General features: G+C 41.6%; 1 protein-coding gene across 5 annotated transcripts in view; it reads right to left on the bottom strand.

The window, feature by feature from the left end:
- Positions 1-14102, bottom strand: part of TANC1 (tetratricopeptide repeat, ankyrin repeat and coiled-coil containing 1) — a 408770-nt gene that overhangs the window by 27446 nt on the left and 367222 nt on the right. For all 5 annotated transcript variants that reach the window (XM_029605548.1, XM_029605546.1, XM_029605545.1 and 2 more), the window contains 3 exons: positions 11659-11782; positions 8647-8822; positions 5187-5319 (listed from right to left, as the gene is read on the bottom strand). In XM_029605548.1, the coding sequence (XP_029461408.1) occupies positions 5187-5319; positions 8647-8822; positions 11659-11782 (433 nt within the window). The remainder of the gene's footprint in view (positions 1-5186; positions 5320-8646; positions 8823-11658; positions 11783-14102) is intronic.

Here is a 14102-nt window from a genome sequence, read left to right as displayed (position 1 = left end):
GCCAATCTGAGCAGAGACAAATGTTGGAGTTATAAACACTATCTCCTCCATACAACCCTCCACACCATTGTTAACTCTTCACACAACCCTCCACACTACTGGCAACTCACTTCCCCATGTTTTGAAAAGTACCTCTAAAACAGTTCACTATGACCCTATGATAGAGCTTATTCCCCCTTGCCATACTATTTCCATCTGTGACAGTGCACACATATTTGGCTCTGGCCCCAGGTTCGGATCCACATTTTGAGGAATGCAATGTCACTGGGGCAATATTGTGAAGCATACAGCACACCTCGATGATATCTGCAACTTTCTCTGGTGAATATTGTAGCACTCCTCCAGAGTGGTCATGGCAGCAGAACTGGCTTTTCAAAACACTAAATATACATTCTATGACCTCTCTGGTTCGTGTGTGCCTCGTTATACCAGATTGCTGCTGCTGTATGTGGCACAGACAGGGGCATGAGCGGCTATACTTTGCAGCTATAACCATTATATCCTGCAAAAAACTGGAAAGTGTGCACTATTCTGCTTTTGGTACCCACCTTAGAGAGCTTACATTTTAACTTTTCAGCTAATGCTTTCAGTACCCAACTAGGGAGCTTACATGTGTAGCGGAAAATCATGTGCTTTGGCAACATGCACCAGAAAGTGTGTACTATTCTGTTTTCAGTACCAATCTCAGAGAACTTCAATTTTAATATTTTAGCTTAGGCTTTGGTTTGACTTTGATTTCAAACTTACTGAGCAACCAGGACTTCGCCTTATATCCCCTTCAGTGAAAATTTGAGCCAGCGCTGACTGCGCATGAATGAAGAAATCATGGCAGCTTCGGGAAAACTTAAGAGACAACACTTGAGAATCTTCCTGTGCACACTACATACAACTTGTACATTCAGGGAGTGGAAATGCTTGCTGTTACAGTATTCCATTTCTCTCCAATGTGGGGAGGGGGCAGGGTGTGACAGCCACATGGGTGCAATTGATTGCACCCATGACATTCAGCATGTTTTATTTTCTGCCATTCCATAAGCCAGTGGTTCTCAACCTGTTTCCCGTTGTGACACACCTGATGGACAGTGCTCACGTGTGACACACCGCTCACAATAATCTACAGCTAAACTAAAAAAAAGAAATAAAAGCCTTAGTATTACTTTTATTGTTATGAATGTCAAGGGAAAAATAAGAGCACTCTTTCTGAACAGAAATACATTTTTGTACAAATTGCATTCTCTATTCCCCATGGGGTCACCAACCTTTTTTCTTCTGCTGTCACTTTCTGGCCTAGCAGGGAAAGATAGAATTAGTTATCACTAGCCCGGTAGAGAAAGAGAATTGCCATTTCTCGCTGGGCTCCGGCAGGAATGGAGGACAAGAGATGCATCCTACTGGGTGAGAAGTCTGCCTTGCGAACCATTCAGCCTTGTACATCCTCCCTTCAACACACAATTAAAAATTATGCATTTGTAATAGATTTTATATGAAAAATGACATGAAAAATATAGTCTGAGGTAAAAAATCTCTCTTATAACATGTATATTATATGTATATGCACTATTGTGGTGCCAACCAGAAAATCCTGCAAAATAATAGGACATTCTGAACTCATATTGCATTAGGCCTATTGATATGTTTTCAGTGTGGGCTTAGCACACACTGGAGTAAAAGAATTCTAACAATAATACAGTAAAACCTCCATACAAAAACAGCACTGCCAGCACGCAAACAGTAACAACCCTACTTATGAAAAGGTAGACATGTTAATATTACACCAGGCCCTAAAATACCAATACACCTCATATTAGGAAAATAGAACAAGTCAGGCTGCTATACATCCCTACACAGAAACTATACGCTGGCAGAATACCTCACCTCGGTCATACATGCAGAATACAGAATAAAAAGCATACTGTAAGTATGAATCAAAATGTACAGACAAAAACTGAAATGGACATCAAAACAGTGCAACAATAGAAAAACAGAATCACCAAACCTTATAAAAAATCAAAAAGTATAAAATCAATAGTAATAAAATCATACTAATACAAAATATATATATTTCATAACAGCTGAAGAATAGATCATTCAACAATTAAAAACTCATAAAAATGTTCCAAACACCAATACAACATTTTAAAACAGTAGACACAAACATCCAATAATTAAAACTTATAAGGATAAAAAAAAATCCCCTGCTCTCCATACCAGCTAATTTTTTATTTCTTGGTGCCCTGAAATAGTCTTGGATTAGCAAGAGGAGAGGAGGTGGGTTGTTGCTCGAACTTTCTGCTCTCTCTCTCTCTTATATAGGCACATACTGTCTCCCTCACTCTTACATGCTCAGTTGTCACACAAACACACAGGCTGTCTCTCACTCGCTCTTGCTCAGTCTTGCGTGCGCGCACACACACAGGCAGTCTCTTACTCTCACATGCTCATTCTCACACAGAAACACATAGGCCGCCTCACTCTCATGTGCTCAGTTTCATATAGGCACACACACACACTGGTTGTCTCTCACTCTCACGTGCTCACAGGTAGATTTTAAGTGTTGCTCGCGCAAAAACAGCCCCATACATGCGTATATGGGCCATGTGCAAGTGACACGAATTTTAAGAAGCCTGGAAGTCCGCGCGAACATACCTGTACGTGCATCAAGAATAAGGAGGCAGAAAAGGGGTGGGACATGGGAATTCCGGGGTTGAGCCAAGATTTATGTGCGTAACCCCCGAATTTTGCAAGGCTGACCATGGCAACATGCGCCATGTTACCTGCATAACTTTACTACTAGCCCTGGTCAGGTGCAAGTCTGGAGATTTTTGGCCAGAGGGATCCTGAACATCGAAGGTGGGGGAGGGAGGAGAGAGAGAGAGACAGACTCTTTTAAAGAGACAATCTATCACTCTTTATATCTCCCACTGTAAGAGGGGTAACTTTCAACTCAGGATGGGTTTTGGGGGCGGTGTTACATTGGTCTGCAGACCCTTGTAACACTGCCCCTTCAAAGCCCACACAGAGTTGAAAGTCCCCCTCTTACAATGGGAAATATATAGATTGTCTCTCTAAAACAGTCTCTCCCCCCCTCCCTGGTCACTTGTGACTATGCATGTAAAGACTGCACACATACGTGCGATAGGAATATTTTAAACGATACACATGTACTTGCATGCACAATATAAAATTGTGCATATTTTTTCTTGCATGCCCAATATGTGCGTTTATGGATGTATGTGTGCTCCTTTTAAAATTTGTCAGTCTCACACAGGCTGTCTCTCACTCTAATGTGCTCAGTCTCACATAGGCAAATACACTCACAGGGAGTCTCTTACTCTGACATGCTCAGTCTCACACAGACACACACACTCTGGCTGTTTCTCATGCTCACATAGGCAACCCAATGCACAGGCTCTCACTCTTGACATACTCAGTCTCACACAGGCACGCACACACACACAGGCTGTCTTTCACTCATATGCTCAGTCACACACAGGCACACACACAGGCTGTCTTTCACTCATATGCTCAGTCTCACACAGGCACGCACACACACACAGGCTGTCTTTCACTCATATGCTCAGTCACACACAGGCACACACACAGGCTGTCTTTCACTCATATGCTCATTCTCACACAGGCACACACACACACAGGCTGTCTCTCATTCACATGCTCAGTCACACAGGCATGCACACCCACTGGCATCTTATTCTCACAAACTCAGTCTCACATAGGTACACACACACATACATGCAGTCTTTCATTCTCATGTGCTCAATCTCATACAGGTAGCATACCCACAGGGAGTCTCTCACTCTTACATAGTCATGCCAACACACAGGCTGTCTCTCTCATGCTCAGTCTCACACAGGCACACAACACACATGATGGTTCTCTCCTCCCAGAAGCACAAGTAACAGCAGCAGCTTGAAGTTTCAGCATGTCCTTCTCCAGCCCTTTTGCCCGTGGGGGCTGACGTGCTTCTTCAAATTTCACTCGTACTACTCCTTCTTTTGTTCCTGTGCGGTCCACCTCACTTCCTCTTCCATGCCGTGCCAAAAAGGAGGCCATTCCGCCTGCATGGCCCTCCCCACCCCCACATTCTTTCTAGATGGCTGCTTAGTGCTACAATCGGCTCTGCTATTGGCTTGAAAATGCTGACAGCCCAGGTGGAAAAGGAGATCCCTGCATTCCGCTAGTGCAGAGGAGCGGAAGGGAAGAGTAACCACATCAAGCAGGAGACCAGGGAGCACAGTATTATGGCTACGGAGGTAGCGACACACCAGCTTGTGCTTTGCAACACAGTGGTGTGTTGCGACACACTGGTTAAGAATCGCTGCCATAAGCTACTGTGGATACTTGATGCACTCCCTGAATCATTTCAACAAAACATTCAGCATTTGCAGGAATGCCTTGAAAACATTGACTGGTCCATACCAGCCACTTTAGCCAATGTATTCTGCCAAAAGCCAGTGGAAAGAAAATGCAAGGTACCGAGAAGCTTAATTACTTTTGGAATATATCTATGCAGTAATTGTTCACGATGAAAGTGTAGAGAATGTTGTATAGATCAGTGATAAAAACTCCTACTTAAATGCATTTTGATTTTTTTTTTAAACAGCAGAATGTGAAAAATACACAAGGATGTGAAGAACACGTTCACAAGGCACTGTAGTTATGACAATGACAATGACCATTATATAAATTTCAATATATTAATCCTATATGAAAATAGGCAAGAATGGAGTCAGCTGGTAACCACAGCACTAGCAAATGGCCAGGCAACTATAAAAATGATTTTAAGCATCAGGGTGTCAAGGGAATATGAAAAGCATAAGCCAAGGGTCTCTGGGTGTTCTACTATCTATGGCACAACTTTGAATGAAACTGGTTAAATGATTCAAAAGTGATAAGGGAAGAACATAGACAATACTCGTCTAAGGCCAGGTTTCCTAAAGTAGGCTAAAACATGGTTTATGAGCCTAATGATAACTGCACTGAAAGGAAAAACATTGCTTTCATGAAATCCATTAGGTATGATATATCTGGTATAATTCACCCACTTATTATAAGAGAATTAATTTCAAAATGGTAGTGAAGTATAGGCCATACAGAAGAGCTATTGTGTTGCTTCCTCAGATACAATGCACCTTTATCTTAGAGGCATTTGCTATAATTTACTGTACCTAATTTGGCTCCTTTCCTAAGAAGCGTAACCACAACCAATGTATTTCGACATCCTATGGCTCTGTCCAGCGGACGCATACCACTGTAGTCCACGTGTTCTATCATTGCTCCTTTTTCTACTAAATATTGCACCTGAGTTAAAAAAAATACAAAAAATATACTAAGAAAATTGGCAGATGATCCTGAAAGCATGCTATGTTATTTTCTTCACAGTAACCGTGTGCACCATTGTATTCTGGAGATGTCAAAATCTCTCTAACTTAACAGCAATAAAGCCAGTGCAATACAGTTTTTGCTTGAGAGCACGTTACCCCTGAGCTGCACAACTGTGTAGGGGAACTCCCAATACTGTGCAACCATTTCTGAAGTTGCTCAGGAATTTCTGGTGCCTCATCGATAATGCTGACAAAGACATTTTAGGAAAACAGTTAAAAAAAAAAAAAGTTAATTGGTGTTTCCAATAAATGTACGTTTGTTAGTAAACAAGTGTAACAGTGCTGAGATTGGCTGCATATTAGAATATCCTTATACGATACCCACAGGCAGCAAATAAGAGATTTGTGTGCTGCTGAAAATTTAGATTCAAAATTTTCTGAATATGAGCCAGGCCATGTGGTTTTTTATACTTCTATTTTATTGAATAATGTGCCCAGTCAGATTGACAATGCCAGGGAAGGGCACAAGGGCAGCAGTTTGGCTTGGCACACTGAAAAACAAACTAGCATTTGGCACTCCTTTGCAGGAGAACCATTCTGAAAGGCAATTATCCCCTTAGAAAATGCTTCCTTTATCTTGTAAAGATCTTGCTGCTTTTACTTCATGAAAAAAAATTCAAAGTCCAACTAAAATTGGAGTTAGATTTTATAATGGGTTTTGTTTAATGGAGGCATTAAAAAATGCAGTCCCCACAGGATGCAGTAAACTAATAACATGCAAATAGACCAGAAGCAACAAAAGTGCACTAAACTGAAAACACACCTTTTTTTTTTTTTTTTTTTTTATGGTCCATTTGCATGTTGGTCTGCAGTAAAAAAAAACAAAAAACCCAAACCCATTTCCTTGACCTTTCTCCCTCCTGCTTGGCCTGATGTGGCCAGAGTCAGGTTGAGTCGAGTAGGTTGGCCTGAAAATTCCTCCCTCCCTCACCCTCCAAGCATGACGAACTCCCTCCACTCACCTAAAACTGAAGTCGGGCTAGGTAGATCAGCCAGGGAAGGGCTGGATCCTGGTCTGGTCCATTTCAGAAGGTCCTCCTTCCTCTCCCAGGCCCTTCCCTTCAAAAATATAATCCAGAATGGCAAAATTCCCAAATTCCCACTTCTCCCACTTGGGAACCCAGCCAGAGAAGACCTCATTCTGAAGGGGGATTGGTTCTTTCACAGATTTGTGACAGGGTAATATCTAATAAGGCTTATTACCCTGAAAATAGCATGAGCTGTGCTAAATTTTTAGCATTTTTTAGCATGAATTTTTTTCAGCACTAAAAGCTTTATTACATACCTGGATAAGGTTAGTGCTGAAAAAATTGTGCTATAACACAAGAAAAACCCGCAGTAGGTTTAGTGTGACCTATTACATTGGCCATCTAGAGCTGTAGCTTAGATTCTGGACTAATTCCACATCCAAAGTTTTAGTAGCCCTAAGTGGTCCCAGAGAAAACTAAATGCTTGCAGACTGATACCCTTTATTGTACCAACATAAGTATGTTACTACCAAAGGATGATTATGTGCATGAGTTTTCAAAGCCAAATATGTGCCTTCTTCACACATGGGTCTCATCTGAAGAACAACAAGTGTAGTCTCAAAAGCTGACATGCATCATCTGTGGTTAACTCTTATGGCAGACCAATAAAAAGGATCACAACCTGCATGGAATCTATATCCATTTTACAAAGACGACTTGGGATTTTAAAATGCAGTGCTTACAAATTATTTCCCCAATTTGTTTTCATCAGTCATTTAAAATTAAAACAGGAACTTGCCTGTTGTAACAATGCACTTTACTGCTCATGTTTGCTATCTACTGAGGTTCACGTGTGTCAAGAATTGAAAAATTCTGATTTTAGGGAGAAGAACAGGATGCCACACAACTTAGGTGATTCCTACTGACTTAAGGGGTCTCGTCTCCTGTTGGTTGGTCCTCCTTTGCCTTAAAAAGAAAAAGCGAGGCAGGCACAGGGAACATGCAGAAATGAGCTTTTTTAATGTTTTTAACTATATAAAACTGAGGCACATCATAGCACTCATTCCTTTGTCTGTTTTGCTTTCTCTGAGATACAACAGGTAAGAATGTTGCTTCTTGCCCTATGTTATGGATAACTGTGGGTGGCTTACAGCATACATTTCAAAATATAAAATATGAATAGATTTATTACAGTCAGAGAAAATGCAGACATCTCTAATTTCCTGCATGTCAAGCTTCAAAATTATTTTTCTCTGATGTAATTTCCAACATGTAGCTTTCATGTGTAGCTGCCATATTATAACTTTGCTCTCTTATATTCTAGAAATAGCTTGTTGCATGGAAAACACACAGGCTTAAGTTTTAAACATATTAAACACAATATTACAGATACGTTTGTCAAAATTATGTTTAGTGATGGGAAGTGGGTCAGTGGCAATAAAGCTGCAAAAGACTAACCATTTATATTAAAATATTTTGTTCCAGAACAATATTCATCTACATCCTGCGCTGTGATTATTATTCACTTTGTTTACACTACATTCAACAGCCAGAGTGGGAAAATCCCATCATTCAGAAAACAGTTCATTTGAGCCATCTTTTCATTGGAAGGGGTGAGCTGTTAAAAAAAATTAAAAAATAAAAATCAAATCCCCAGAAGAATAAATGTTACTACTGGTGCACAATAATGGTTCATTAAAGACAAGTGCAGCAGCATATCAGTAACTTTCAATTTCTGAATTCTGTATTGTAAGTAGCCGCACATCATCTTTGCTTGGATATACAACCTTCAGTTTCCTGCATGAGCAGGCAATTCAATGGCAGGAGTTAGAAAATTCTGTGGCAAAGATTGTGAAATTCTGCAGCAGTTGGGCCCCAGGCAGGAAAAGATGATGGGAGGGCTTGAGGTGCAGCCACTTGCTTTTTCCAACCAGCCTAATTAGTGTACGTGTGAGTGTGTGCTGGTGGTAGTGAGGGGAGGGCTGCATGGTTGGTTGGGAGTTACAAGCATACTACCAGCCAGGCTCTACCTCCCTGACCTGGCTTGGCCCTTGGTCTCCTGTTGCAATTCCGTGGGGACCAGAAAGTTCTGCGGCAAGAGTGGGATTTTACAGCTCTTCCTGAGGCCGTGGAATTCTGGGAGACCAGGGGCCCTCAATTTATGCATATGTAATTTGTATTTGAAAGGAGAAACGAAGCATTCTGTTTCCACTTGTTAAAATATGAAAGTTTAATGTGAACTTAGGAATTATAGACTAGAAAATTATTTTACTTACAATATCTGCATCCCCATAAAAGGCGGCCAAATCCAAGGGTGTTCGTCCATTCTTGTCCATCTGATCTATTGCTGCTCCTCTTTCAACTAAACACTGCACCACTGACTTATGGCCCTTCAAACAGGCCCAACTTAACGATGACAGTCCTTCTTTGTCCAATGACATAATGGCCGCTCCTTCAATGGAACAAATACATTAATGAAGTGTACAGCCATGCTTGGCTAGAACGTTTGTAATTACCTGAATTACACTGCAATAATCAATCACAGCTGCTTCAGGGTTTAAACAATCAACAAATAGCTACAGTATTGTAAATGTTTAATTTGCACCTTTAGAAATGTCAAAGTGGTAGCCATATATATTTTGCTACAGAGCAACAGTCAAATACCAGAAAGTGAATTAGCAGAACACATCAGAGATGTTTAAAAATCTTTATTCACAGAGTTAAAAAAAACACTCAACAGAAACTATCTTTAATAGGCTGGCTTGGTGTTGTGCACTGCCAAGGTCAGGGACCTGGGTTCAACACCCAGCTCAGGTGCTCCACTCAGCCAGGAATGCTGTGGAGGCAGTGCTGACAACCCATTGGGGGGTGGAGGGATTTTGCACCCACATGTGTGCATGATCCCCAGTAGAGGCTTGTCAGCTGCACTGTCTGGGAGAGGATTTAAAAAAAGGGGGGACAAAAAATTCCCTGAGTGGTTGCAAATGAAGGCTCATAGCACCAAATCTTAGCCCTGGTTACAACCAGGGCTAAGGTTGGAAGCACAAAGGAGCAGGAGGAAACTGACGAGCCCAAAATTTAAGAAAATCTCCAACTCTGGCTCCATACACCTATTTTAGTCATCTCCATAATCGCTGCAAAGTGCTGGAAACGCTGCAAAGTGCAGTTTAGTGACAGTTTCAATTTAAAAAATAATTTTAATTCATCCAATCAGTTTTCAATTTAAATCTGCTTACAGGATACAGATCTACATTAGAGTCATTTCTTTTTGTTCTGTAACATTTCAGGAGCATAAGAACTCTTCCTTTTCTGAAACGGCTCCTCTTCCAAGTTACTTGCATTAAAAGAAAAAAATATACTTACCATCTATGTACAGCGTAATATTTTGCTATGATAGATGGCAAGCAGTTATGCTGCTCCTATCAAATACGTTTATAACAGTGGACACATTTCATTGCACTGCATTGACTTGGATCCGATTGATTTATACTGGTGAGTGTCACAAATGATATGTTAAGCAGGTACCACTGGGTAAGTTAAGTTGCTGAAAATAAGTTCAGACAAAAACATGGATCACGTGACTACGCTCAGCGTGAGATAGATTTCTTCCAGAGCTTTCTGAAAGACATAGGCCGTTCAAAGCCCATGTGCAACAGTTCCCGCGCTGCCACAGCTCCCATCCCTTCCACTGACTGGAGGGAGAACAACCTCGAGGGGATAGTGAATTGCTGTGTGAGAATACTTTCTGCAGATAAGCAGCATAGCTTTCTCTGAAGACAAGCAGTTCACTTTAGGTCACACACATGGCACTCCCTAGCTAGGGAGAGTGGGGGAAGAGGTAATACCAAAAGCATACACTGCCAACAGGCTGGAAACCTCTTTTTATTTATTTTTTTTATTAAAGAACATTACCACAACAACAAAAACCAAAATACCTAATAAGCCACAGAATTTTATCAATGTTGTCAGCATTTTGGTAGAAATGTTATAAACATTTAAAAGTGTTACACACCCATATAAAAAGTCTACAGATTTGTGTGGATTACAAATGACACATATATTATTCCAGACAGTATTGTTTATTGCAATCCAGTCACAATTCATTATTTCTCTGCATTTTTTGTAAAATAAAATTAAAAACTGAAAAATGCTGCTTGCATAAGTGTTCAACCCCCTGTGCTGAGGAAGCTCCAAGTTTATACAGATGAAAGATAATACCCTAACAATTGCTGGTTAGGTGCCCCTTTTGAGGCAGGTTCCTTGGACTACCAAAGGTGGATACATCAAGTATTTATAGCTATTAAATGTGAACTAGCCCTTTGGTGGAGAAGGACGGACACCCCTTCTTTGCGCCAAATCCGCTCTCGTCTGGATAAAATATTCTACATGGGAAAGCTGATTGCCATCCGCAATGACCGCCTTCACAGTTTTGAAAAAATGTGGCAGCCTTATATACACTGGAAGGCTGCATTGGACACTCAGATATCATCTTAATGGATATCTAGAGTACTACCTCTTGCGGTTACCTATAGTGGTGTCCATTTCGGGACTGTACTCTTCATATTAGGGGCGCCATCCTTGGGGATGGCCATATAGCTATCTTACCATGTGTTTTTCTCTGTGTCCTGGTATTTTGGTACCTTGCTCTTTTCACACTGCTAATTTCGCTGACTTCTGTTAGTGTGGTATTTCTGTATGTACGTACAGCAGCAGCCTTAAAATGCAATGTACTCTACAGTGTGGGGGGGGGGGGAATTTTCGGGAAATTAAGTACACACCAATATACAGTATGTGGATACAGTAGGCGGATGCAGCCACAAACTGCAGGAAACTGGAGCTACAGTTACTTCATTTATTGTATGTTATTTCATGTTCCACAATTTCAGTGTATTCTACTATATTCCATAGAATTCTATGGTTCCTGGTCGACAGTCACTTTCAGCATATAGCATATATAATCTTTTACATGATGACCATGTTATCAGAATACTGACTTTGGTTCCAATGTCTGTAACATAATTTATGGTTGTGTTAATAAACTTTAAATTACAAAAAAAATAATTAAAAGTACGCATGTACTGACACTACACACATACTTTTACATGCAGACAGGGAAGACAATTTTCAAAGAGCTCATTTCCATGCATAGAACACTTTTACCCACAGAAATACCTTTGGAAACTGTCCTCATGTTCAAAATTCATGCAAAAAATAAGCTTTCATTTTAGAAAGGAATTTCCACAAAATGATTACATAGTCATTCAAAATTGTCTGCAGCCCTCGCTTACCTTCTGAAAGCAGGAATTCCACAGTGCTTAAGTGTCCCTCACAAGAAGCTACCATAAGAGGTGTCCTGCCCTGCTTATCACTCAAGTTAACATCACAGCCATGTTCTAGGAGGAGTCTGGCAATCTGAAAAAAAAAAAAAATAAAAAAAAATTCAACTGTTCGTTAGTTCACCCCAACAACACAGTTATATGGACATTCATAAAGCCGCATTTCCCAGCCAGAATGCCAGGGCACACTAGTCAACCAGGCTACAGTGCAGGTGTGCCATGAAAAAAGGTTTGATAGGATGGAGTTGAGGCATAGCTGCAGTCTTTATTTTCTTTACTTCCTGGCCTGCAGGATGTGCTCTTACCAGTGGGGTTCAGAGAGCAGCACTTATGGGTTGTTGCTGCTTTCCCCTCTGCTGGCATTCCTCTGGAATTGAAGACTTCTGGGGCCCCCATGTGTTTTGATTGCAGAGGGAAATTGGCAGAAGAGTAAGCAGCAGCACCAGAAAAGTGCTGCTCACACTCTGTTGGTTCCAGGACACAGGAGCGAGAAGGTACAGCTGAATGTGCCATGAGGTGTGGGGCGAAGAGGGGGCGTGAAGGTGATGAAGCCAGGGATTGAGGTAGAGAGAAGGTGATGATGTTGGAGGGGGGGGGGGTGCAGGGAGAGGAAAAGCAGTAATGATGCCAGGGGTAGAAGGAGAGGGAAAGTCGAGATGATGCCAGGGGTGGAGGAAGGTGAAGAATATGCTAGGGGGTGGGGGAGAGGGAAAGGAAGAGAAGACAAGGTGATGATGCCAGATGAGAGGGAAGAGAAAGTAGGATAATGCCAGAGAGTGGAGGGAGTGCAAAGGAAAGAGAAGGTAATGGTGCTAGAGGGTGGGTGGTGGTGGTGGTGGTGGTGGGGGGGGGGGGGGGGGGGGTTAGGAGAAAAAGGAGGGTGATGATGCTACTGGTTGGAAGAGAGGAAAGGAAGGGGAAAGTAATGATGCCAAAGTATGGGGGAGATGGGTGGAGGGCGACAAAGTGATGATAATGCCAGGCAGTGGGGGGAGAGGGAAGGGAAGAAAAAAAAGTGGTGATGTTAGGGGAGAGGGAAAAGAACCAATGATGATGCCAGTGGGGTGGAGGGAAAGGGAAGGGAAGAGAAGGTGGTGATGAGTTTTGGGGGGAGGGAAGGGAGGAGACGTTTGTGATGATGCCAGCAGGGTGGAGGAACAGGGAATGGAAGAAGGTGATGACGCCAGGGGAAAGGGAAGAGAAGGTGATAATGCCAGGGAAGTGAAAAAAAGAGGGAAGGGAGGTGTAGGTGACGATGATACCAAGGGGGTGGGGGATAGGAAAGGGAGAATGGCAATGCTAAGGGTTGGGGAAAGGAGGGGAACATGATGATGCCAGGGGGTTGAGGGAGAGGGATGGTGATGATGATGATGCCAGGGGGTAGGTGGAGAAAGAAGGGAACAGAAGGTGGTGATGATGCCTGGCAGGGAAGGAGAGAGGAAAGGGAAAAAAATGATGCCTGGGGGGGGGGGGGGGGGGGGGTGTTGTTGGGGAGGAGAAGGAAGAGAAAATGATGATTGATGAAGGTGGTGTGCCATGATAAGGTGAACTCTGTGTTGGTTGTGCCTCCATGCACAAAAAAATTGGGTACCAGAGTCAGAGACACTGAAAAATCTCAAAGGTACAACTTGTGCACAAGAAACAAGCATTTTTAGTAATAATAAAGTTATAATTTAATTATGTATGATTTTATTTTATGTTTTTAGGGATTTTTTACTGTAAACTGCTTTGACCTTTGCCTATAGCAGTAAATAATTAAAAATAAATAAAATTATAGAAGAAGGTTTTTTTAAAAAAATCTGATTTATATTCTTTCAGCCACTTCAAAACAGATTGCATTCAGGTGCTGTAGATATTTTCCTGTCCCCAGAGGGCTCACAATCTAACTTTTTACCCGAGGCAATGGAGGGTGAAGTGACTTGCCAAGGTCACAAGAAGCAGCAGTGGGATTTGAACCCTGGCTTCCCTGATTCACAGCCTGTTGCTCTAAGGGCAGAGCCAGGAATAAGAAACATTTCTTCATAGAAAGGATGATCAATGATCAGGCTTCCTGTGGAGGTTGTAAAAGCAAAAACTAACATGACTCATAAAAACATGCAACAAGCACAAAGGATCGTCAGCAGGGGGAATCTGAGGTAGAGCAAGACATCAACCATTATTCACACTACTTTAGTAGGAGGAGAAAATGGACAGTCTAGATGGGACTAAAAAGTCTATCTGTTCTCATATTTTGTTTTTATTTTCATACCCTTGCATGAATTCTCATCTTTATTGAATTTATAACATACTAGGAGCTACAGTTATTAATATTGCCTTAAAACTGCCCAGATAAATTTAGAAGCTAGAATATTATTTATCAGCTACAGCACTGGGCTGTAAGCAATGTTCCCTCTAAT

The sequence above is a fragment of the Rhinatrema bivittatum genome, chromosome 6 (assembly GCF_901001135.1).
Source record: "Rhinatrema bivittatum chromosome 6, aRhiBiv1.1, whole genome shotgun sequence".
NCBI classification, from domain to species: Eukaryota; Metazoa; Chordata; class Amphibia; order Gymnophiona; family Rhinatrematidae; genus Rhinatrema; species Rhinatrema bivittatum.
Note: the sequence above shows the minus strand (reverse complement) of the source record. Positions and strands in the feature narration are given on the sequence as shown.